This window comes from Zalophus californianus, chromosome 1 (genome assembly GCF_009762305.2).
Source record: "Zalophus californianus isolate mZalCal1 chromosome 1, mZalCal1.pri.v2, whole genome shotgun sequence".
Lineage (NCBI taxonomy): Eukaryota > Metazoa > Chordata > Mammalia > Carnivora > Otariidae > Zalophus > Zalophus californianus.
In genome coordinates this window covers 78674260-78701619 of record NC_045595.1, presented here as the reverse complement: position 1 = coordinate 78701619, position 27360 = coordinate 78674260, and the positions used below count along the sequence as shown (strand labels likewise).

Genomic DNA, 27360 nt, shown 5'->3' with positions numbered 1-27360 from the left:
CCAAACTGAAGTGATCCTGCCTTGGCCATCTCACACTGGGGTGACTTCATGAATCCCGTTCCCTTGTCCTCCTGACCTTCAGCTAGGGACATGTATGGGAAGAACGTGTATGCGGCGATACGCCGTACCGAGTTTCAGGCAAATTAACTAGCTCAACTGCTCTTCACCCAGCAGGCTCTGAGTAGGACAATTCAGAGAACAGTTGGGGCTAAGAGGGATCTTAGAGCTCACCCCAGTTCAAAAACCTTTGGACAGTGACAAGCAAAGCCAAGCCTCACTGCTGCCCGATGGCCCCGAATACAAACAATACCAACCGGACACAGGGAGAGCTGAGACCGTCTGGGGTGAATGTGGATGAAGGCAGGTGGCCCTCATCCAGATGAAGCAACCTCCTTGTTTCCAGAACTGGCAGACCCCGTCTTCCATATCTCCAAGGCTCAGGCTGGCACATGTGGCGATCAAAAGCCTTCCTTCAATGAATTTGTGGCACATGGAAAATTCTTGTGAAGGGCTGGGGCTTGACAGGGTCATCTTGGAAATACAGAATCTGAAGCAGGTCTCTATTTGTTAAACTTGCTATGGACTGCTAGTTTGAATGGAGAGAAAACCTACCGTGGCTACAACTGCCCCTGCCTAAACACAATTAAGCCCGTGGCGGGTCTGGTCAATGTTTCCTGAGTTCTTGCAAGAGAAGGGACTACCTAAGAACCGTGAACAAAAGGATCTTTAGGAAATCCTTGTCAGGAAAGGAGGGAACAATACAGTTGGATGTGTTGTGGAGACAGACCAGCAGCAGAAGGATTCTAGAATATTTAGTAATGGATTTTCAGTGGTGTCTTATTCCACAAACATCTGCAAGGGATATTTAAAATGAACGGACAGTTCTCAAGGATCAGTCCTGTAAAGTGGGACTGGACTTTCCTAGTGACAAGGATTGCACACTACTGATCTAGACTCTGGGCTCCCCCCTTCATCTCTGACTCACACCTAGGATTCTTTACTTCTTGGACCATGGAATGGGTTGTTCAAGAGAGCTGGATGGCATATGGTAATGGGATGTATCAGGTCCATCCTCTAATGTGTCTGAGGCAAGACAACAAGACAGCTGCATTTCCACTGAGCCTTCCTGGCAGGAGTGGTGCATTTGGCCTGGAGGTACTGACGTGGTGGTCATGATGAGGATGGTATCTGTCATGGATTACTTGAGGCTCACAATGCTCCAGTCCTACTACTAAGCACATTACATGATTTCTTTTTGACCCTTACACTAATATCAAGATGAATAACAACGCTTTCCATTTCACAGATGAAGAAACTGAGTATTAAGAAAGGGACAGTAACTTGCCATAGGTCACAGCTCAAAAGGTAAAGCCACACAGGACCCTAGGTGAATTTGACCACAGGCCTCTGCCCTTGGTCCTCCTATTGCATTTTAATGGGTCAGCCATACAGATGTGGTTTGGGCAATATGATATATACTTTCCTGGTTTACAGACATATTGTCCTCATTATTTGCCTGCTCCCCCATCCTATTCTGCACTTAAAAGAAAAAGATAAAAGCAAATAAAGAGAAATAAAACAGAGCTTCATGGAAGGGATGAAGCAAGAGACTCAAAAAAAAAAAAAAAAAAAAAGGCAGGCTTTCAAACAAAACAAACGTAAAGCTCCTCTGTCCTATTTGGAAATCATAGGAAGCAATAAAACATGAGCTGAGCGACAAGGAGTCAAGGAGGGCCAGAGGTGAGGGTTGCTCCAGGTGGGGTGTCTGGCGAGAGCCTCAGCAAGAAAAGCAAGCCCTTGGCAGTGGCTGCCTGCAGATACTGTGATCTGGCTTCTCGTGGGGTGCCTTGCACACTCTTCCCGGCCTGTCCGCCAACAGGCCGGGCTGCTATACCCTTACTGCCCGGTGCCTTCAGGGGCCTGCGCACCTCCTCCGAAGACCCTCTCTCTCTGGTTTGTAAAGGATCCTTTGCAATGGAAAGGCCAGCAGCCTTGAAGAGTGCCCTCTGCTTTGATGTTTCTCTGTGTGAGGAGACTTGCTGGGACTTGCGTGTAGCACAAGCCATTACATTTTATGCCTTCACATATGAAACGTGCTTCATGGAATTCTCACCAAGTCCTTTCACTTCCAAACGACAGGAACAAGTAAAGCATTTTCCACTTGACCTTTCCATCTCTCGGAGGCATCATGATTCATTAATTTATTCTATTACTTATTCCAGAATTTGTAAGGATAAACCTGTCTTCCTAGTTTAGATGCATCGGGCCCAAACCTAACAAAATGATAACAAATTTGCAGTGTGCAGAGGAGGGTGGTCAGGGGAAGCCAGAGCACTCCCATTTATTGAGGGCCTGCTAGTGACAACGACTGCACACATACTACTGATCTAGACTCTGTGCTCCCCCCTTCATCTCTGCTGTTCCCTTACAGCATACCACGAGGCTTGTCTTGTAGGGGGCTCTCGATAGCTGTTTACTGACTGATTTAATTAGATTCTCGCCACAACTCCAAGGATGGTTTCTGCCCTCTTTTTACAATAAGGGAATTGAAACTGTGAGAGCTTAAGCAATGTGCTCAAATTCACAAGGTGAATAAGGGTCAAACTGGGGATGGCGACTCAAGGATACATGGCTCTGAAATCTGTGTTCTTTTCACACTATCATGCGAACTCCAGAAGCAACTAGACATGGTGGCCAAAACAGATCATCCTAGCCCTATCTACAGATGCTGATGTTACCTAGAGGATGTTCAGAGGACTGTGCCAGGCATTTTTTTTAAAAAAAGATTTTATTGATTTATTTGACAGAGAGAGACAGCGAGAGAGGGAACACAAGCAGGGGGAGTGGGAGAGGGAGAAGCAGGCTTCCCGCCGAGCAGGGAGCCCGATGCGGGGCTTGATCCCAGGACCCTGGGATCATGACCTGAGCCGAAGGCAGACGCTTAACGACGGAGCCACCCAGGCGTCCCTGTACCAGGCATTTTTAAACAAAAACGATGACTTCAATATAAAGATGAGGTCCCTCCTGACCTCACTTACTTCTGTAATATGCTCCTGCAGTTGTATAGCCCTTTGTGACACAGCCTCACCATCAACATCTGTGTGCTGTCTGCTTCCAGGGCACATAGCTAGAATACATTCCCCAGCCTCCCTTGCAGTCCCACGTGGCCGTGTGACTGGGTTCTAGCCAATGGAATGAATAAGAACCTTGGGCACCACCACTTCCAGGCCTGGCCCATAAAATAAGTCCATACCTCCTTTCATTTTATTTTCTCCCTTCTCCTGTTCAATGGAGAAAATTATGAAGTCCTAGAGGTGAATGGGAATATAAGAAGGAAGGAGCCTGGGTCTCCAGATGACCATGGGGAATGTTACCCACCAATCAGGAGCATGTGGCACTGGACTTTACATGCATCAGATAGAAAGTTCTGTTGTATGAAGTTGCTGAGAGGTTGGGGCTCTCCTTGTTGCAGCACAGAGCATCATTTTACTAATAAACCCTTTATGGTTTTGGATAGTTTTCTTATCTATTTTATCCTTAAAACTTTTACAAATGCAGTCAGAGCCAATGGAAGCTCAAGGAGTGAGAGGTGTGAAGAATCATTTATGAGAGGATCTGAGACATCTGTGCAGTGCATTGCTGCACGGCCCAAAGCATGTTACTTGGAGTTCATGGGCTTCGTTTCTCCACCTGTAATTTCAGGGTGTTGGAACAGATGGTCTGTAAGATTCCTTCTAGTTTTAAACCTCTGCAGTTTAAAGTCTTTTTAGTTGTTAAAAAATAGGTATTGATATGTTCAGAAATTGTGATCTCTTGACTATGAGCTTCTCAAAGGTAAGGACTATTTCTTAGTTATGTTTGTATGCCTAGGATCCAATATCTTAGATGCTCTAATGTTAAATTTAATTAGAATTTTCTGTTGAAAAAACTCAAAGACTTTGCTAATGTTCTGATTTATGCCAATGATTTCTTGATCTAATTTGGAGCACAGTATCAAATGATTGAAATTCTCATGAATATTTTCATTATGCATTACTGAGTATGGTAGGCTATTTTATATTCATTTACATAGACTTAATCTTTGAAGAATGACTTTATAATAATACTGAACGACTTTTTTGATTAAAGTTAGTGCCTGCAGTAATTGGTATTCTGATGGCTTCATTTATAGTTCTATTTAGTTAAATAATATAGGGGTATAATTCCTACTTAGTGTTGAGAAAATTGGAGTACAGAATATTCAGAATTTTCTCATTCAAATGGGTCTTAACTTGAGGTCCATAAAAATAGTATTGGAAGAAAACTATGAACAATTTAAAAAGTTTAGAAAGGCCCAAGGGAAATGATACAATGATATGAAGCAGGCTATGCTACTTTCATGAAAAATCTGATGCCTTCTGGTTTTTGAAAAATATATAGCAATTTGTCTTTATATCTGTGTAGTGTGGGATCACTGTTCATTTGATCCTGCTTAACAAAATATTAGATTACATGTTTCGATTATTAAAAATAGGCAATGAATTCTATTATTTGATAAATGCAATTTGGCAGGTAAAATGTTTGGAAGCCCAGGGTTCCAGGGAGGTATGTGTGGGAAGTTACAAGAGGGTCTTGGCAGAAAAAATGGGACCCACAATTTGACACTCTAAAAGGAGAATGAAATCTAATGATGGGAGACCCGTATTTTTTTCTTTCTTTTTATTGGCAGCAGCAGGGGTACCTGTATCTCCCTCTTGCTTTCTGCTGTTACTTCCTACCTCAAAAGCTTATATCACATTACATCCTACATCCTGGGGAATGTGAAGCATCCAGGAAAATACTGTGTTAGTACGGCCCCTTGGCTTTTGCTGGCATAGGAACTTATGCCTATTAAAAAAAATGAAGAAATAAATAATACCAACAAGATGCTTATTTTATCAAGGATTGCAGAAAGGAAGAGATTGTATTAAAAATTATCTATTTCCTTTTGTGTGAATTGTTAGCTTCAAATGTTATTATTTAGATTGATGCTTCATTAAAAAAATCTTTCCATAAAGTAATAAGGACTAACAGAGGCATTTCTTGTCTCTCAAGGTTTAGAAAAAGAAAGGTCTTAAGTCCTATAGAAAATTCTTGCAGGAAATCCTAAATAGGATGCTGAATTTGAATGAGACACTAAAGAGAAAACATGAATTATGGGAATGAGCTAAACAAAGTGATAAAAATGTAAGCCAACCTGCAAAACAAACTTGAAAAAAAAACTATAAACATTCATTTACATCTGTTTTTGTTGCCCCATTCAGTTAATTGTATGGGCCATTTTTCACAATTAAGTTAACATTAATGATGTCTATGATGTACCTGGTACTCCTTCCAGACGTCTATGTTGTGTTCCAATATGACACACCCTGCGTTAAATTATTTTTATAAATCTTATATCCTCACCTCAATCTTTTGAGAAAAGTTCAGTATTTTCAACATCGGGAATTTTTTTTAAAGCTCCCCAGGTGAGCAGTCCAGACTGAGAACCATAATCTGTGGCTACAGCTCACCAGAGAGTTACATTCTTTTGAGGGCCAAAATGGAAGTTATTTAATTTATTTACACAACAACAACAACCCTCCCAAGAAAAAAACTCCTCCCATAACCAAACACACCTCACAACTTCAAAACAACCTACTAAAGAAGAACGTCCAATAAAGTTCCATTTCTTTGATGAAAAATGCTGCCCTAGGAGTACATTCCTGAAGGTCTTTGTGATCACTTGAACTGGAGAGGTTGTGATCCTGATGGGATTTTTAGATAAATGAAAATGCTGGAGTCCACCAGCCAAATGCACAGTTGCAGGAACTGTGGGTCTGTCATTCATGGGTAGAAGTAACAATGCACACTCAGGTAGTCACCGGGAGTAAAGCATCTTTAATTACATTTCAGTTTGTCACCCTCAGCCGGGTTAGGCCTAGACTAACCGGTGATATTTTAAGATGTCTTTTGTAGGCATTCAGATGAAATGTTAGAATGAATGTTAGAAAATGAACATTTCCCCAAACACATCCAATATGGGAATAAACCCTCTAGATCAGTGGTTTTAAACTTCTGTGTGTATCAGAATCACCGGGACAGCTAACAGGGAACCCAGAAGCTCAGGCACTTTTCACTAGGTAAGCTGGTAGACTAGAGCTTGTTTAGTCTTTTTTTAAACCAAAATTTTCAGTGATACGGATACCTCATCACTATGTTTGAGGACAACAGCATTTTTCTTAACACTGGATGCACATTAGAATCACTTGAAGAGTTAAAGAAAGAAAGAAAGAAAGAAAGAAAGAAAGAAAGAAAGAAAGAAAAGAAAGAAAGAAAAGAAAAGAAAAGAAAGGAAAGCACTCCACTTGCTAGAGGCTCTACCCTAGACCAACCCAGTTGGAACCTCTCAGAGTGGGGCACAGGCACTGATATTTTTAAATAGATCCCTGAGGGACTGTCATGGACAGCCTGGGCTGAGAATCTCTGTGTTCACATCATGGCTTTCAGAATGGGTTATACTGTGGAATCCCCTAAACAGTTTTACAAGAGCACTGAGTCTTGCATCTGCACCCAGAGATTCTGATTTACTGGGTCTGGGGTGGCACAGGCATCAGGATTTTAAAAAGCTCCCAGGATGACTCTAATGTGCAGGCCGGTTTGAGCAGGACAAGGTCCTCTCTTGTGGAGAAGACACTCTTAGGTCCTCCACCAAAGAGGGGGTTCTGCTTTAATAAGGTGAGCAAAGACTGTTCAATTTATCTCCCTTGGCGGTGAGCATGATGAAGACTAACAAGGAAATGAGACACATCACGATTTAAAGTCATTTAGCCCACAGTTTCCCAAGTTTTGAGTGCAAAGACTCAACAGTCTGCTCTGGTGATCTTAGGCAGGTCACCTCACGACACTGGCCTTTGACTGCTACTGTGTATAATGTGAGGATTGGAGGGAGTGACTCCCAGCTCAGTAACAGCACCACGACGGGAATCATCTGCACTCTATAGGTTTGGGGAGCTGGACTTCCACACTAGTTCCCTAGCTAGGGACTTGTCAGCTGGGGGTGGGGCAGGTGGTGATGGCATAGAAAGATAACTCTTGACTCATTGCAAACAAAATAACGTCACATATTTTCATAAATATTTCATAAATCTTTCTTGGGGAAAGTTATTTTCAATTCTTTTGAAGGATCTTGCACCTGACTATGTGCCACTGCTATGGATCTTCAGTGGCATCGGGGGAATAGAGAAGAAGAAAGTCTCAACATAATAGAACCCTGTTACATTTGTTATTTGTGGCTGTTAGCAGGAGCCAAACAGAGATATGCCTAGGCAATTCTTCATTACAGTAGGCTTGAAGGAGGTAGAGATGAGTTTATCAGAATGATGATGGCATGATGGGGGTAGTTGATGAAGGTGCTGACAAAGGGGCTGGGGTGGGGAGCAGGGTCGGTGGGGCTGGGGGTAAGGGTAAACCCCTAGGAAAAGCCAAGCCCTGTAAAGTGTGGCTTCTTGAAAGAATACAGGAGTTGTTGTTAAAGAAATAATTTTTTTTTCTTTGCTCTTGGGCTTCCATCTTTTGTTCTCTATAAAGCCTTGTCTTTTTGACATTTCAACTTCCTGATCACCTGGCTGCAGCTCAAATTTGGAAGGTGAAGTTGTTCTAGAAGCAGCTGTATTGGAGGCCCCAGGGTTTTGAAGGAAGATTTTCACTAATCTGGCTGGATTTGGTGAGATTTAATTAATCTACTCTCTTTCAGAAAGTTCTATACTTTTCAGCAGGGAGTTTGTCTTCCAGCAGAAGTTCAGGAAGTTAAAGAAATGAGGGATGGGAGCACAGAGGCCATCAGAGTACAAGAGGGCCAATTTCACTTTAGATAGACTATATGGCAAGGTCTGACATCCTTTACCTATTTGTATGGTGCAAAGGGTCACCATTCTTTGTTTTCTGAGAAAAAAGAAGTATTTGCTTTTGTGTCAGTGAAAAGGGTGATGTTTTACTTGTACAGAAATTCTCTCTCTCTCTCTCGTGGTTTTCCTGATTTCTCCCTTGTCATGGTGAAAACTGGAAAAAATCTTGAACTGTGGTTCTGGGCTCCTGTCTTCCTCAGACTGGATACCATGGAGTGACTTTCTTCTACCAATTTGTGTGTGATGGGGGTGGGGGATGTAAAATTATAAGCTTTTATGGTTTTCCCTTCCCTTGTTTTCTAAGGTGAGTTCCTTAGGAAGGAAGATCTATTTATTTTGTTGAGTGGGGTCTTAAATGGGGATGCAAATGGGAGAAGGGAGAGAAGAGGCCCACAACCTTCAAAGGAAAAGAGGAAGTGGAGTTGCAGGGTGGGGAGAAGGGAGGAAAGAGGGAAGAGAATCCTGGCTGGCATGGGGAGGGGAAGCAGTGTGTGCAGAGCCACCACACCAGGATTTTTAGCCTTAGGGGAGAGAGAGAGAGAAGAGGACAAGAGGTTTCAGCAGTTACTGTGAGGCACGATCCATGGAAGAGATGTCTGAGGAGGAGTTTAAAGATCTTCTGTGTGATGTGGATATAATAGCCTCCCTTCTGCCCTCAAGGCATTTTGGGGAAGACTAATGTTTCCTTTCTAGATTACTTTCAGTGAGATTTTTCTTTCTTGTAGAAGTGATACCATGCTGAGGAGGGAGCAAAATGGTCCCCATTGCTTCATGTGGGTAAATGCTCAAGAAATAAAATCAAATTTCCTTTTTGTAATTGGCTCCACCAACAGTAGAGCTAGCTATTTAGGCAAGTTGGTATTTTTCCTTCTCCAAAAATATTTGTGGCAACATTTGTAATGTGCATAGCTGGCTCTATAGAATCTAAAGCCATGTTTTATTTTTGGCCACAACCAGGGAAACAGGAACTTGGAAGAAAGTGAAATAAGCCTCTAGATGCTCTTTCAGAAGAATTATGCCAGGAGTGTATAAATCAATATAAAGTTTCCCAGCTCCTCTAGCAACATGGGAAAGGAAGCAGAGCGCCACATCTGGCTTTTGTAGTTGTGTTCTTTGTATGGGTAACCAGTACAAAGACCTGGGGTTTGGCAGTTCTGACTTTGGGAGAAGGGACAGAAGGACCTCCAGTGCTGTCAGGCTTTCCCTTCCTGCCCTCAAGGGCTAGGGCTAGAGTACTCTGGGTGCATGGTAGGTGTATAAAGGATAAATAGGAGAGGGTGTTTATTGAGAAAATCTTCAACTTTAACCAGTCATCCCTGTGTCTCATTCAAAAGAACTACATGTTGTACTGGGTCACAAATCAGGTCTCAACCGGTACCAAAAGATTGGGATCATTCCCTACACATTTTCAGACCACAGTGCTTTGAAACTGGAACTCAATCACAAGAGGAAATTTGTAAAGAACTCAAATACATGGAGGCTAAAGAGCATCCTACTAAAGAATGAATGGGTCAACCAGAAAATTAAAGAAGAATTTTAAAAATTCATGGAAACAAATGAAAATGAAAACACAACTGTTCAAAACCTTTGGGATGTAGCAAACGTCCTAAGAGGGAAGTATATAACTCTACAAGCCTTTCTCAAGAAACAAGAAAGCTCTCAAATACATAACCTAACCTTACACCTAAAGGAGCTGGAGAAAGAACAGCAGGGGAAGAGAAATAATAAAGACTAGAGCAGAAATCAATGAAATAGAAACCAAAAGAACAGTAGAACAGATGAATGAAACTAGGAGCTGGTTCTTAGAAAGAATTGATAAGATTGCTAAACCCCTGGCCAGACTTATCAAAAAGAAAAGGGAAAGGACCCAAATAAATAAAATCATGAATGAAAGAGGAGAGATCACAACCAACACTGAAGAAATACAAACAGTTATAAGCACATATTTTGAGCAACTATATGCCAACAAATTAGACAATCTGGAAGAAATGGATGCATTCCTAGAGAGGTATAAACTACCAAAACTGAAACAGGAAGAAATAGAAAACCTGAACAGACCCATGACCAGCAAGGAAATTGAAGCAGTAATCAAACATCTCCCAACAAACAAGAGTCCAGGGCTGGATTGCTTCCCGGGAGAATTCTACCAAACATTTAAAGAAGAATTAATACCTATTCTTCTGAAGATGTTTCAAAAAATAGAAATGGAAGGAAAACTTCCAAACTTTCTATGAGGCCAGCATTACATTGATCCCAAGACCAGACAAAGACTCCACCAAAAAGGAGAATTATAGACCAATATCCCTAATGAACATGGATGCAAAAATTCTCACCAAGATACCAGCCAATAGGATCCAACAGTACCTTGAAAGAATTATTCACCATGACCAAGTGGGATTTATTCCTGGTCTGCAAGGGTGGTTCGACATCCGCAAATCAATCAATGTGATACACCTCATTAATAAAAGAAAGGACAAGAACCATAAGATCCTCTCAATCAATGCAGAAAAAGCATTTGACAAAGTACAGCATCCTTTCTTGATTAAAACTCTTCACAGTGTAGGGATAGAGGGACCATACCTCAATATCATAAAAGCCATATACAAAACGCCCACAGTGAATATCATTTTCAATGGGGAAAAACTGAGGGCTTTTCCCTAAGGTCAGGAACACAGTAGGGATGTCCACTATCACTGCTGCTGTTCAACATAGTACTAGAAGTCCTAGCCTCAGCAATCAGACAACAAAAAGAAATAAAACGCATGATTTGTCAACAAAGAAGTCAAACTCTCAGTCTTTGCAGATGACATTGATACTCTATGTGGAAAACCCAAAAGACTCCACCCCAAAATTTCTAGAACTCATACAGGAATTCAGCAAAGTAGCAGGATATAAAATCAATGCACAGAAATCAGTTGCATTTCTATAGAAGAAAGAGAAATTAAGGAGTTAATCCCATTTACGATTGCACCAAAAACCATAAGATACCTAGGAATAAACCTAACCAAAGAGGCAAAGGATCTATACTCAGAAAGCTATAGAACACTCATGAAAGAAATTGAGGAAGACACAAAGAGATGGAAAATGTTCCATGCTCATGGATTGGAAGAACAAATATTGTTAAAATGTCTATGCTACCTAGAGCAATCTATATATTCAATGCAATCCCTATCAAAATACCATCAACTTTTTTCACTTCATTCAAATCCCTATCAAAATATCATTCAACTTTTTTCAAATTTGTATGGAACTAGAAAAGACCTTGAATAGCCAGAGGAATGTTGATAAAGAAAACCAAAGCTGGTGGCATCACAATCCCAGACTTCAAGCTCTATTAGAAAGCTGTAATCATCAAGACAGTATGGGACTGGCACAAAAACAGACACATAGATCAATGGAACAGAACAGAGAACCCAGAAATGGACCCTCAACTCTATGGTCAACTAATCTTCGACAAAGCAGGAAAGACTGTCCAATGGAAAAGAGACAGTCTCTTCAACAAATGGTGTTGGGAAAACTGGACAGTCACATGCAGAAGAATGAAACTGGACCATTTCCTTTCAGCATACACAAAAATAGACTCAAAATGCTTGAAAGACCGAAATGTGAGACAGGAATCCATCAAAATCCTAGAGGAGAACACAGGCAGCAACCTCTGTGACCTCGGCCTCAGCAACGTCTTTCTAGACACATCTCCAAAGGCAAGGGAAACAAAGGCAAAAATGAACCATTGGGACTTCATCAAGATAAAAAAGCTTTTGCACAGCAAAAGAAATAGTCAACAAAACTGAAAGACAACTGACAGAATGGGAGAAGATATTTGCAAATGATGTATCAGATAAAGGGCTAGTATCCAAAATCTATAAAGAACTTGTAGAACATGACATCCAAAGAACAAATAATCTAATCAAGAAATGGGCAGAAGACATGAACAGACAAAGAAGACATACAAATGGCTAACAGACACATGAAAAAATGCTGAACATCACGCGGCATCAGGGAAATACAAATCAAAACCACATTACAAAACTGGTGTGATACCACCTCACACCAGTCAGAATGGCTAAAATTAACAAGTCAGGCAATGACAGATGTTGGCGAGGATGCAGAGAAAGGTGAACCCTCTTACAGTGCTGGTGGGAATGTAAGCTGGTGCAGCCAGTCTGGAAAAAAAGTATGGAGGTTCCTCAAAAAGTTGAAAATAGAGCTACCCCATGACCCAGCAATTGCACTACTAAGTATTTACCCCAAAGATACAAATGTAGTGATCTGAAGGGGTACCCATACCCCAATGTTTATAGCAGCAATGTCCACAATAGCCAAACTATGGAAAGAGACCAGACGTCCATCAACAGATGAATGGATAAAGAAGATGTGGTGTGTATATACAGAATGGAATACTACTCAGTCATCAAAAAATGAAATCTTCCATTCGCAATGACATGGATGGAACTAGAGGGTATTGTGCTAAGTAAAATAAGTCAAGAGAAAGACAATTATCATATGATCTCACTCATATGTAGAATTCAAGAAACAAAACAGAGGAGCATAGAGGGAGAGAGGAATAAGTAAAACAAGACAAAATCAGAGAGGGAGACAAGTCATAAGAGACTCTTTAAACATAGGAAACAAACTGAGGATTGCTGGAGGGTGGGGGTACGGTGTAACTGAGTGAGGGACATTACAGAGGGCATGTGATATAATGAGCACTGGGTATTATATAAGACTGATGAATCATTGACCTCTACCTCTGAAACGAATAATCCATTATATGTTAATTAATTGAATTTAAACTAAAAAAAAAGAACTACATGTTGGAATAGAAATGCTAACTCATCACAAAGAACCCATTGAGCTTTGCCCATCAGTACTCACCAGAAGACATTTCTAAGCTTGACAACAAAGACATAAATCATATAGAGACCCTGCAATAGAGCTTACTGTATTGACAATGGGAAATGTTCATAACATATACACTGTTCATTAGTTGTCTTTGAATGGTGTCATTATTTTGCTCTCAACAACCTCCTGATCCATGAAAAGATGAGCTACTTAGGTCATAGGACCTAAATGCAACTGTGCTTCTCTTTCTGAAGGAATAAAAAGGTATAAGGAGCATCTGGAAATCCTAATGAACACTTGGAGAGCCACCTCTGAAGAGTGATGTGGGCTTATGATAAAATAGTGTTTTCCCAGCCTAAGTGTTTTGTTTAACTCCGAAAAATTGTTCATTAGGATAGTCTTAGAAACAGAAAACATGGTGCTCCAGGGTCCCTTTTTCTTGACATCCAACCATCAATGCACCCATGCCCTACTTTATGAAAATGTGACTTATACGTGTTTGAATGTGAAGTAATAATCTAATTGTAAAAGTTAAAGGAAAACAAGAGATGAACTGGTCTCCTTTTCTCATTTAATAAGGAATTCATAGTGGGGTGGCTGGGTGGCTCAGTCGGTTCAGCATCTGCCTTTGGCCAAGGTCATGATCTTAGGGTGCTGGGACTGAGCCCCACATCGGGCTCCTTGCTCAGCAATGAGTCTGCTTCTCCCTCTTCCTCTGCCACCCCCCAACTCATGCTCTCTCCCTCTCTCTCAAATACATAAAATGTTAAAAAAATAAGGAATTCATAGATTAGGTGATGTGCTCAATTATTATCCTTAATATACAAAATGGCTTATATGTAATAAATTGCTTCTCTACATAATGAGAAAAATATAAAATCCACAATGAGCAGGTGGACAATAAATATGAACAAGTGAGTGATAGATAAAGAAACACAAGTGGTCAGTACACATGTAAAAAAAATTTCAACCTCATAATTAATGAGAAATGTACTTTTTTGGAGAAATGCAAATTTTTAAAAAACTTATGTAATTCTTCCTTTTGCTTAACAAGTGACCCCAAACAAGCAAGCAATCTGACGATCCTACAGTGGAAACCTTGGGTCAACAACTGAAAGCAATCATATCCTTGTTAATATCCTTCTCCTGGTGCCTGTGATACACTCAATAGTAATAGCTTGAGAAAGAAAAAGAAAAAGGCAAACATCACAACAGGGAAGTTAAGTGGACAAGCAGACCACAAAGAAGAGGGGCAGTTTAAATAACTGGATGGGGGATATTTTATTCACATGGAAGAATTCATAAGACTTTGACTTTAAGTGACAGGGGGCCCAGCTGGATGGTAACATCAAATACTGTGCTAATTTCATGTCATATCCTAATTTCATAAAGCCAGTTTCAGTGCAAGCAACAGATCCTTGTTTCTGCTTCTTCAGGCACATGTGGAGAAATCTGAGTTCTTAGTTTTCTTTTCCACCAAGGCCAAAAGCCTCTAACTTTCGTATTTGAACTTTTAGGTATTCATATCTTGGAACAAACTCCCCTATGCAGTGAATCATGGTTTTATGCAAAACCGAGCTCATTATAATGCCATAAATGTTAGCAGAATTCCCCTCAGATTACTTAGGAAGCAGTGCTTAATTCCAGATTAATAAAATACCATATTAAGGCACTTTCTTACTTTCTCCATTAAGAATCAGTATTTTTCAATGAGTGATTTCACAGTCCTAATTTCAAACTAGGTAGAGTAAAGCAACAAGAAAATTTTGGCAAGACCTGACTCCATTATAGCTGATATTAAATAACCCCAGAAAAATAACCAAATTTCCATTTGAGTTAATGCAAGACATACAAATTTATTAAGCATTCTGGCTGAAAGAGACTGCATACCAACAACGTGGCTCTTACCTGAAAATGCTGGTCTGCTTGCTTTTAGGAAAATAGATTCAGTGTTCTTGTTCATTTAAAGAATGGTTTTATTTTCATAAAGGCTAATTGATAGCTGGTATTGCATAACAGTAATATTACCTATTATGTTTTTCAAAGAAGAAAATACGCATATTTGCCCTTTAAATTACGCTCCTAAAGCAAGCACTTAGTTCTGATGGCTTACAACTTTATTATGGTCTTCGATAATAAAGAAGCTCTTTAGGTTTCTTAAAATAAACACAAAGCCTGAGATCACAACAGAAGAGAGAGGGAAAGGATACTGTTTTATTTCATCTACAAACAAGGGAGTCTAACGTAATAATTTTCTCAGCTGAGTCCATTAACATGCACTGAGCATTATGTGTGTATGGAAGAGATTTCTTTTGCAAATAGCCAACTACTGTTAGTTTCTACACTAGGAAGCAAATGCTGGGAAGCAAAAACTCCCTCCTCCACTGGGAGGCACCTGCAATTCCAGCTCAGTATGCAAGGAAGGATCTTGGCTTCTACAAAGATCAGCTGAAAAGCTGGCTCGTTTTAGAATTGTCCTGGACTAAGCCTGGATTCTTAGCTCAGTCCTGGAGATGAGCTGACTTGGCCTTGGGGGTTCTGCTCAACAATAAGATGGTCTGGACACCTTGGACTCTAGACCAGGGGTCCACAAACTACAGTCCTTGGGCGTAAGCTGGCCTGCTGCCTGTTTTGTAAATAAAGTTTTGTTAAAACACATGCAACCCATTTGTCTGTGTGCAGTCCATGGCTTTTCCTGCCACTGGGGCAGATCTGAGTAGTCGGCAATGCCAGAGATCTTTACTCTATGGCTCCTTAAAGAAATTGCTGACCCCTGCGCTATAGGAACCTGGGATGGATGCTCCCTTCTGCACTCTATCTGGAACCAACCCCAGGGCAAGAGAAACCAATGGTGTTACCCACTTTTACACCAAGCTTTGCTATTTTGGTCCATCTCAGATGGGCATGTTCTTTGAGATTGTATCTTTGGAGGCCTTTTTCTAGTGGGCGGATGATCATAGAGTATAAAGCCACCCCTGTGTTGCACTTGATCCCACACCATCCTGTATCGGGGCGGGGGGCACCTTCTCTAGGTTTTGCAGGGGGCCTGCTGCTGTCTGAAATCTGTGCTCTCACGTGCCTGCATCTGCAGAGACTTAGACTTCATTCCTTCCGGCTGAGATGCCCACTCATCGGTAGACATGAAGGAGTTAGCTAAGCTTGATCTGTACCAATTTTCCACAGAACGACCAGGTTTATGACATAGAATGGGTGAGATTTAAGTGGGAGAGGATTTTGGCTGGGTTGGCAGTGCAATAGAAAGGGGGTGGGTATGTTTTGATGCCTGTTCGTGAGTAAAAATAGGAGGAAATGATGAGATGTGGTTCTGAGGCCCTCACTTCTTGGTGTGAATCATTCTGGTTTGTTCCGGCACTCCATCTTTTGGGCTGCACCGAGAGTTCCAGTGTGGGTGGATAGAAGGGCAGGGCAGTGATGCTGAGAGAGGCAGTGTATGGTCCTCGGGAGGCTTCCAAACTTGCAGAAGGCTGAGTGGAGCTTTATGTCACTTCAGTTTCTCAGGTCTACAGGGGAATGGATTCTTGGAGGAATTGTCCTGCATGTTTAGTCTGCCATGACATGAATGGATTATCAAAGGTCAAGCTGTACCCGTGACACACAGAGGTCTATGGGTGTCTGCCCTGCTGTCACGGGAACCACAGGAATGGGGAGGGGCTTGGTGCTATGCTGGAAGGTAGGTAGCAGAGATTGTAAACTGATGGCCCCTGGGTTCATTCTAGTCAGCAGATGTATTTTGATGGGCCCATGAGTCTTTGACATTTTTATAAGTTAGTTGCTAATATTTGTGAGGGGGAATATTTCATTTAAAATCTGGATTTCCAACTTCTTTTGAAAATTTGAAATCTCTGGGCATTCTGGGCTTCATCCCTACTTGTCAGTGATCACCTACAGCGGGGGAATGGCTGTTCTTCAGAGAGAACCTGAGTATTCCAGTTTTGTTTGGTGTTTTCCCTTACACCCAACCTGTTTCTGACATTAGTGTTATCTGCCTGGCCCCTGGGGCCTTTGAGTTTGCAACCCCTGCTCTCTGTGTTGCACAAAGAATTCATGCTATTGCAACCTTATCTTCCTTGGGGGTCATTCTGTCTCCTTTGTCCCTTGCTAGTTTATCTGCTGCAATCTAACCATATTCTGTTCTGACTCTACTGCTAAATGGAGTAACAGCCCATTTGGAGGAAGGTGCCTGGACTCTAGTCATTAAGTGTGTAGAGCCATTTATTATATTGATCTAAGTGAATGTGAAGAGTCAACGTGTCTAGTGTGCAAGGGTTATCTCAGGATAGCTAAAAACTAGCCTTTTACTGTGAATTATCATTTCTTCACCATAGGTTTCTGGTGACGAGGCATCTCATTGTTTCTGAAGAAGATGAAAGCTCATTTGTCGGGATGTATTCACAGGGTATATCTGTATTTAGTAATACTGGAAATAATTGTTGCTAAGACTCTGAGGTTGGTCTTTTAGAAACCCTCTATTTCTCTCTAGGTGGCACAAAAATGGAGGCATGCAAAGAAAATTTTAAAAAGTAGATACCTGTCATACTGTTGGGAGTCATAGGTTAGTAATCATTCTGGACCTTTTTTTTCACTGACACCTCCTACAAAGAAAAAGACAAGAAAAAATACCACAGGTTATAACCTGTATTTTCCATAATGTTTTTGTTTCAAACAATATCACATGCATTAATTAGTTTGAGGCAATTCATTACTCTCAACTCACAACTAGGGAAATTGAAGCATTGGTGAGCTCTCTGATACATGTAAATTTACAAGATGTTTTAATTATAATTTTAGGGTTCCTTCTATAAATATGTCTTTAACATAATATTTTATTCGAGATCACATATCTATTTTTCCATCTCAAGCCAGCACACTGACTTGCTGCTTTTCCCAAGAGTGGCTAGGATGGACTAGCATCTTCAGTCTAGATCCTTGCTTCTCCAAGTGAGGATGGTCAATCTCAGATTCATGCAGCGGCCTCCAATCCCTGCTTCCAGCTCTCCCTGAGGCCAAGCTATGCCCCTCCTGTCCCTTTGAGGGTTTGGTTCCTCAATCCTTCCTGAGTGAAACAGTTCCTGTGTTTACATAAGCTGGTTCAAGTCAGGTTTCTGCCACTTGCAACCAAGAGTCTTGACTGATAACACTGATATTAAAATAAAATATTCATACAATGTGTCAAAATAGTTTTGTGTCCTTTTTATGATCTCAAAGGTAAAACTATAAAATCCTTGTTATGTTCTTGCTTTATACCATCAAGTAAAAAAAAAATCTTTGTTTTCAAAATTTCCATTGAATAGGCATATGACTTACAGAAAGGTATTGTGTGCGAAGTAGAAAGTACACAGGAACAAGAGAAAAAATCTGATTAAGGCTTGAAAAATACTGTCACCACAAAATTTAGTACTAACTTGCCTCTTCAGTACTGTTTTCATTTAGGATTACCATTACCATCACTATTGCTACACGATCATCATTGCGAGAGCATTAATAGTATACTAGGACTGCTATCGCTAGAGTGCTTTGGAATTTGGTTGTATTGAGTGCTATTTTCCTTCAGTGACCTCTAGGGTTTTATAATGTGATTGCAGGAAAGTCTAAGAACCCTCCAAAGTGGGCAGGTGTCGGGGGCCCCTTTTCCTGGCTGTCCTATGATAGAGCGTGGGGTCAGTGAAGCATTCTGTACTGAGGAGTGGACACAGAGGAGGTCCCCCAGAGTCTGGGGTTCACCAGCTGGTTGTGGGGTCAAAGGAGAGAACAAAGTCCAAAGAGCTTACAAATAAAGAAAGCTGAGTGTGTGTGTGTGTTGGTCAGGGAAGGAAACAAACTCGGTGAAGGCTTTCACTGAGTAGGTCAGTGAGGAGGAAGGTCAGGTGGCCTTGTGTTGGAAGGTGGCTCTCCGTCCCGGAAGGGCTGAGTCACAGTCTGCACATCATTCGTTCAGCAAGTCCCACCGCTCACGGGCAGAGAAGAGTCTTCAGTTAGACCCCGCGCGGTCTGCGTCCTGGGACCCTCCAGGGTGAAGCTCCTCTCACAGCTTTAGCATCTCAGCACCACTTGAGGAGGAGAATGGCACTCAGTATAGTCTCCTAGGCAAGCTCCATTGGAATGGAGAACATTCCTTTTACGCAAATCATTCATTTCTTTGGTCGGTCAGTCCAGAGGCCCTGATTGATGGCCTACTCTGCTCAGGCAGTCCCCCAGGCTTTGCCCAAAGACAACACCTGGGCCTGTCCACCAGGGGCTTCTAATCCAACAGGGAGAGAATCATGTTAAAAAATCAAAAATGTATGCAGGTTTCCCCTTAAGTGTCTCTTCAGAGCGATCTGGGTCACAAAGCGGGCAGAGGTCACTTCCACCTGGGACGATCTGGAAAGGCTTCTCGGAGGTGACTCTGGTCCCAAAGGCTCTCGTCTCCGCTAGGCCTTTCCACAGGTCATGATTTAGTGCTTTCTTCTCATGCTTGTGCTTGAGGCACAGGGCTACTCTGGGTAATTCTTTTAATTAATGCAGTTTTAAGGGGAGTTGGAGTATCTAATTGGAGTTTTTAAAGCTGCACGGCTACTGAGCCAAAGCAGGCCGGTCAGAGGGCTACGGCAGGTCTAGGGGAGAGATGAAGGTGGTTAGAACTAGGATGGTGGCAGCGGAGGGTGAGGGACTCAAGTGACATTAAGGGAGTAGAAATAATAAGACACTGGGATGGATGCTATGTGGGCATTTAATACTGGGATAAACACCAGGGATACAAATAGGTTAAGACAGAGGCTCTTGGCCCTCAAGGAATTTATAATCCGTTTTACAAGCCGGCTGGGAAGGTAGAGCCTACTGGCCAGGAGCAACTAAACATACAAGCCGCATATGCAGTGTGCCATGAGATGGTGCAGAGAATCACTCGGGGCTGTGCCTTTGTCTGCCCACTTAGAACTCTCAGTCCAATGCCATGTCCCTTGGGTGAAACCTGTTCCTCTTGGAAGAATGGAAAAGTGGGCATTCACCTCCAAAACACCTAAAATGCATTTATATTAAAAAAATACATGAACAAACAATGAATCATGGAACACTGCACCAAAAACTAATGATGTAATATATGGTGATTAACATAACAATAAAAAATTAAAAAAAAAATACAATTGATGGAGAAGTTGGTATTGAGTTTCTGAAACTGGAAAGCAAATGGAATTATTACAAAGATGTAGGAAGTAGGTCCAGGGACTCCGGGAGACACTGGGCTCCATGCAACGTACTGTGAGCTCAGAGGCCATCTTGGGCTGCATGGACGGAAGTGTAGCCCATAGGACAACAGCCGGGCCATGTCTGGGTTGCTATATTTTAAGAAAAAACCTCAAGTAGAATGTCCAGGCTGATGGAAACCATGTCTTAAAGAAACGTGGAAGCGAACCTAGAAAAGGGAGCAGTCGCATGAAGGTTAGGGGACGGTCTTTGAATATCTGAGGAGCTGTCATGTGGAAAGAGTTGAGCATGTCAGTGGACAGAGGATGGCTGGAGAGATGCTGCTGGGGACCGCTGAGGGGACAGGGGACTTTCTCTGCTTGACCTTAGGTGGAAGAAGGTGCACATCTCCAGGCAGGAGAAAATGCACAAAGGTGCACCTTCTCCCGACCTCAGGCTGCTCTTGTTCTCAGGACAGATTAAGCCTCTCTTGAGAAAACCAGAGTCTTTATTCTGCAACAAAGCGGGTGCCAGGTGTGTGATATGGTTCTGGGGATGTGCTAAAGGCCTGCTCCATGCCATGCTTCCCCTTAAAGTTCTTCTCTAAAGCTTCATTCCTGTAGCTCTACAGATCTCAACTGTTTGGGGGGGTTCTGGTCTACTCAAAGAATATAATGAAAGTTACAGGCCCCTCCCCTTGAAAGATGGGTAGACAATTTGGCAAACATTTTCCGGGAATTTGTGGACCCCCCCAACCCATCTGTAGATGCCACATTAAGTTTTGGTTGTAGGCTTTGATCATTGTTAAAATGCAAAAGCTCATGGAAAAGACATACACCGATACAAATACAATCTATTGAATAGAATAAAAAGGAGACGTGCTATTAGGAGTTAGTTGGACCGTGAGGTAGTCAGGGTCAGGGTCCTCAACAAGAGAATATGGAGTCAGGACACTAAGATAAAACAGCACTAACATCCTGTTTTGCAGCTTAGACAGGACCGCACTAGCATTCTGCTTTGCAGCCTTTGCAGAAATGACTTCTGCAAAATGTCCTAAAATAAGACTATTAACCACAAAGCATTTGTCACTATCACGGCCAAGGGGCAGTTAAGACATAAGCTCTCAGATGTCAGCAAACAAAGACCATCAGCATGTGCACATTAGCCTAATAGGTGGACAGATACGTGACCAAAGCCCTGATTGGCCCAACTCAGTACACCCTAATTGCTTAAGATAGTTCCGCAAAAGAGTTCATAAAACCTCCTCAACTTAGAAACTCCAAAGGCAACCCTCTTGGGTCCCCTCTGTCCCTGGGAGCTTTGTACTCTTGCTCAATAAACTTTGCTTTGCTGCCCACCACTCTTCGTCTTGTCTACCTCTTCATTCTTCCAAGTGGCGTGACCATGAACCATGGACACTAAAGGCAGCGAAATCCTGCACCGTGTAAGCTATTTTTGGTCAGGGGCAAAGCGAACAGGGCTTACAAGCAGTAGATCCCTTTGTGGGTGGAAGAAAGATGGGTTTCAGAGAAGCAAGGCTGGAGGCTGAAGAGGAATCCTCCAACCCCAGGATCTGGTCTAGGGCTACTCCATTTATTCCATCAGACACCATCACAAGCTCTGGATAATTTGAGATGAATTATTCATGTTGCCTTCCCCTGGGGAGCTTAGGTGAAGAACAAATCTGTACCTCACTGGCAGAAGAGTTGGCCAGAGGGATAAAAGATGTGTTTGGAGGCACCGAGGAGAGGGTGATTAATTCTATCTGTATGAGGAGGACCCACAGTGACATTTGAGCTTGGCTTTAAAAAAACAGCCAGGATATTTTCCAGGTGGAGAATAAAGAGTACGGCTCATGATCAACAAGAGAACAAAGGGTAGAGCATCTTGGCACAGGATACATGATCTGGGGTGGGGAGGGAAAAGAACGTGCCCAAGAAGGAAGCTGCAAATATAGTTAGGGGCCAAGATGGTGAAGGGTCTTGAAAGGTTTGCCATGGAATTCAGACTTCATCATATGGGAAATAGGGAGCTAGGGAAGGTCCTTAAGAGGAAGATAACTCTGCTGCAGCATGAAGGAGGACTCCTCAGGAGGCCAACCCCTTTGGTGGCACCTCTTTGTGTGGGATCATTGCTATTTTCCTGTCTTGGTATTCAAGGTCGCAAAGCTAGACTAGGACCAGAGAGAATACCCCTAACTCCATCTTGTAAAACCCCAGAGCAGTTGCCCAGACAACACAAGTTGTCCCCTTGTGTTTCCTTATTCCCTGTAGAAATGTCAACATTAAAGGGACAACTGTAAAAATTACCCCTTGAAAAGTCTTTCCATATGGACCCAGTGAGTCATTGCTTATACAGTCTGTACATAATTAACATGAAACACCACATCCCCCTCACGTCTTTACAGCAACCTTTTCGGGGGAGGATGTTGGTGGCCTTTTCAAGGCCATCTTTCTTAGTGTGCCTCTCCTTGGCTCTCTCAGGAGTGAGGGTACCAGAGTATCATGTGGCCTGATGCATCAGAACAGTGAGATATATAGGGCTTATCCATTAACACTTGAGCAGGTGCTTCATGGGCTGTCCAAGGAAGCCATGAGTGCACTGGGGGGTGGGGTGGGGGTAACTTTGACGGGCAAATCTCTTGATTCAGTTCAAAAGGTCAGATGCCTGAATGTCAGGTTACCACAGGCTCTAAGCTGAGACGATTAACACCAGGAAGGCTCTCAAAGGAGGACACACCCACCGTCTCACCTGACATTGAATAAACATGGATAATCCATTTTTCCTAAATAGAAGGATTTTAGAGGTCATGGCCATATGAGTGGAGGGCAATGCTTGGGGATGTGTCTTGAAGTTGTGTTTACCCGGCAAGCAACTGTTTTTACTAAGTTTATTTGGTATTGTGGGCCATTGAGCCCTGCTGGAGTTTATGGGATGGGGCCAGAGCCCCCTGTCCCACTCTGTCCCCACTCTGGCCTTGCCATTACTCTGTCTGTGGTATCTGGAAACACAGCTGCGTGAGGGCAAATGGCCACCCCTTCAGAGTGGTCTGCACCTCAGGCAAGGAGGGCAATGAGGGTGTGGGTCTCCATCGGGTGCCTTGTGCCCCCATTTTGAATATCCTCTCCCTTCTGGAGTTTCCCTTTCCAGACTTAATTTTACCTTTTGGGAATTTTCTCCCCTTTCAAGGTTACCTTTCATGGTCATTTCAATTTGTTATGGAGAACAAAGAAGGTTGGGTACCCAGATGAATTTGTCCCCAATTCTATAACTTCCTAAATCAGCCCCAGTTGTCCTTTGCTGAGGCCTTTGCATTTTAATAGTAAATCTAGGTTCCAGTGAAGTGAATACATAATGGTTGAATTTATGATGATAGTAATAAGAGCTCAAATAGAATAGAGGCAAGGTGTATTTCAAATCATACCACACTATGATCCACCTTTTCCACTTGGTAAAACTAACCCTATTTGGCAGTTTTGTGTAAGAAAAAAGAGGAACAATTTTAAAAGCCAGCACAGTTAGACTGGGAATGGGGCTGGTTAAAAGGGAACATAAGGCTGCAATAAAGATGTGGAAAAAAGTAGTAGCTCATACTTGTGTTGTGGCCCAAATGTTAGTCTGAGTGGATCACCTCCAGGGGCAGAAGGCAGGGACAGAATTCCTCTGCTGGATATGGTGGGCAAGCAACTAGGGCCCCACATAGGAGACATCAGCAAATGACTATTGAATGGCAAAGCTATAATTTTCATTTGAGATTTTCGGCGGTCGCTCTAAGTGTTTTGCATTTGGAGAGTGAGATAATACAACCAGGATCTGTGATTGAAATTGAGCCTAATTTGCTGTGGCTGATTTTTTTTGTTCTTGGTAAAATGATTAGCCTTGACTTCCACCCCACCCACCCCTTTTAATACATATCCAACAATTGCTTTGTGAGGTTCATTTCCGCTCTTCATTTTAACTTATGTCCATGCCAAATCCTTGCCCTCTTTTCTCTCTCTTCCATTCTCTCTCTCTTTTTTTTTTTTTTTTAAAGATTTTTTTATTTATTTGAGAGAGACACAGCGAGAGAGGGAACACAGGCAGGGGGAGTGGGGGAGGCAGAAGCAGGCTTCCCGCAGAGCAGGGAGCCCGATGTGGGGCTCGATCCCAGGACCCTGGGATCATGACCTGAGCCGAAGGCAGACGCTTAACGACTGAGCCACCCAGGCGCCCCTCTCTTCCATTCTCTTTCCTTCTCTCTCTCCCAGGCAAGGTCACTGTGGCATGGGAAGAGTGTGGGTCCTGCCACTTACCAACAGGGGACATTCAGAGTCAAGAGTCAACGTTCTCAGGGTGGGGACAAGGTCATCCACCTCCAAGTAGAATGTTGACCCATGGTAGTATTCTTCCATCCTTGCGTGCTAGGTTCTGGAGCCAGAGCCTGAATAAAATCTTATTTTCTGCTCTGACGACTAGGTGGTAGGCAGTGGTAGGAGTGGGGTTCTTGGGCTTAGACTGAGCTTTAAAACAAAAAAGCCCCCTGTGAACCTAAAACCATCTGTTACATTCACTTTATTGTCACCCTTGATGGAACTCGGAACAATTTGTAGCCACATAATGTAGTGATAGAAAAGAAGAAGAAACCATCCAGTAGAAGTTTTACGAGAATCAACTTGACTGCCGCCTAGGTTTACAGAACACTTTCCTCCGAACTACTTTTCTCTGCAGGTGGACCATCATCTCTGAACGTTTCTCAGAGTGGAAGCTAGTCTCTTAGGAGGAAGCAGATGGGTGGTTCGAGGAAACGTCTGACACAGCGGGAGAAAGAACTTCAACAGAGGCCCTGTTGGCCAAAGCAAGCGGTTAAAACTGCCTCTACTGACACCTGGTGGAGAGTAGGGTAGCTTCCCTGGGCCAACGAAAATAAAGTGTGTGTGCTTGTGTGCGTGTGTGTGTGTGTGTGTGTGTGCGCGCGCGCGCATGTGTGTGTTGAAGGGACTGGAAACGAATTCATCATGGCAGGGGAATTAAATAACTCCCGAAGAATGAGGGTACCACGCAGAACCACCAGATGCTTGAATATATAATTGTGGTTAGGTGACTCACTAAGACACATGCGTGAAAAACAACAAATGAGAATGTGAAAATAAAACATTAGAACTGAAGCAAATGATTTATTATTGATTTCTTAAAAGTGTTTGATGATGAATTAGACAACAACAAACAAGAACTCGCTTTCTCCACACCAACCCCCCCCCCCCCCCCCCGCCCGCCCCGCACACCCTGGACAGCTGTTGACAGAGGGAGCATCTACATCCCTGGCAGATGGGGTTGCCCAGACTGAGCTCACGCTCTGCTGCCTCAGTGAGCTCCTTGCAGATTTTTAACCCTCAGGTAAAAATCATCTTCTCTGTGGAGGTGTTGTGAAGACTGATTTGCTCCTAAAATTCCTTGATGATGAAAACAGATCTCCTAACAAATATTGTTATAATTGCTTACCACTTCTTAAATGCTAAATGGTGGGGGCAGGGAGGAGAGACTACGTTACAAAGTTCCTACAGAAAGATACTTCATAAACTTTACATTGTCTCCATTCTCCCCTTCATTGGGTTCCTCTTTGATACTGCTTGATGAAGGTCCTTTGCGCGAACTTTATTGCTAAAGGCGATGGTTTCTTGTGAGGTTGTCATGTGCATAGGGCAGCACGCACAGCTGGGTTTTGCTTTTGAACAATCTGTTTTAAAGGTGGTTTTCAGGAATGCACCAGTGCAATTATTCGTTCAAATTTGTAAGAATGAATCCATTACATGCAAGTCATGAAGGAAGGGCTGGGGCATTAATGAGAATTTAAGTTGTTATTTCAAAATAACTACAGGAACCCTAGGGAAGGGTTGAGGCCGGGAGCTGAGGTAGGCAGATCTAGGTGGGAGATAAGAAGGAAATGCCCCTGAAAGATTCACATAGTTATAATTTTCTTATTTTTTTATTCCCTGATATCTAAGTTAAAGTTAGAATGTATATTTCCTCAAATGTGCTGGCTCAAATGTATGATTCTGAGCAGAAAGTGTATATAAGTCCATATATCCCTCCTCCTGGAGTTAGTGATTCTGGGACGCAGAGATCCCAACTTTCTCAGTTCATGACGCCGTTAGTGTTTTAGTACTTTCTTCACAATGACCCCAGGTCAAAAGAAACAATGAAACGTTCTATTTGTTAAGTAATAAGGTCCAAGCAGCCTAATAGAAGTATTTGTGTGGTGTCTGACAGTCATTGCTGTGTTTCCCTTGAAAATTAAAGACATGCCATTGTGTAACTATGGGTCTGCCATGGCACTCCCAGGGTGCCTTGGTACAGAGTTTGGGAACCATGGTTGTAACAGTTTCGGGAATCAGTGAAAAGTTCAAGGCTGGGGTTTACATGATCTCTTTCCACCCTTCACTCTTTGTGAGGCCATGGCCACATAATCTGAACTTTTCTGTTTAATGTTGCTAAGCACGTCAGCCTGGCTTACTACTGTGGAGTAGAGAATAAGAGAATGAGATGCAGAGTGAGGCCTTTGTAGGATTTAGGCCAGTTTTGGGAACAAACAAGATCTGACCATCAGTCAATAGTGTTTCCTGAGCCCCTGTCACAGGGGCAGCTGTGATGAAGTCTCTAGAAAGTGAAAGAACATAGCCGTCGCATTGCTTAAGAAGGAGAACGCAGTAAGTCACATTTTCACTGGGAGTTACGGGGATGCCAACGGTGGCCCAGTAGTAAGTCCTTGGGTGAAAACCTGACAGATGAGCATCAGACGGTAAACATGCCTGAAGAGTCGTATGAGTATCTCAATAGATCTATAGGTGGCAGGTCACCTGCTTTTCCATCCTGTTCCGTTTCTGAGTTCTACGGGGCAATGAAGCCACATGTAAACTAAACTAGTGATTCTCAAACTTTGGCAAGCACCTGGAGGGCTTGTTAAAACAGATTGCTGGGCTCCACCCCCAAAGCTTCTGATTGAACCAGTCTTGGGTGGAGGGGTGTGGAGCTGAGGGTCGGCATTTCTAACAAGTTCCCAGGTGATCTGACTATACTCTCCAGGGATCTTGTGTTGGGAGCCACCAGCCTACATGATTTGGGAACAAGTGAGAGAAATCAAGGTGCCACCTTGGGAGGCTGCACTGCCAGTGGGCAGGAAACCCCACTTCTCCATTCCTGACCAGCACAGTTGGCCTTGTCTAGAACGTTAAAGTGAAAGGTGCTTACCAAGGTACCAGCTCTGATGGTAGACAGTGAGCTACCTTCTCCAAAAATGCCACTTGTGTTTTAAGTGGGCACCTTTGAATCGGAGACACTCAAGTCTTATAGTATTAAAGCGACAACGAGACATGGCATAGGAAGAAGCTTTGCATTTCCAAAGAGGTTGGCTTTGCCCTCTGCTTGCAGTAAGTATGGGGCTCAACCATGGAGGCTG

At 42.7% G+C, this 27360-nt stretch overlaps 1 protein-coding gene across 12 annotated transcripts in view; it reads right to left on the bottom strand.

Moving 5' to 3' along the window:
* The window catches only part of THRB (thyroid hormone receptor beta), a 376102-nt gene that overhangs the window by 87301 nt on the left and 261441 nt on the right, over positions 1-27360 (bottom strand). For 10 of the 12 annotated variants that reach the window (XM_027584826.1, XM_027584830.1, XM_027584829.1 and 7 more), the window contains one exon: positions 17296-17359. The exons of the other annotated variants lie outside the window; for them this stretch is intronic. In XM_027584826.1, coding sequence (XP_027440627.1) covers positions 17296-17317 — 22 coding nt within the window. In that variant the 5' untranslated portion in view covers positions 17318-17359. The remainder of the gene's footprint in view (positions 1-17295; positions 17360-27360) is intronic. 12 annotated transcript variants of the gene reach the window in all.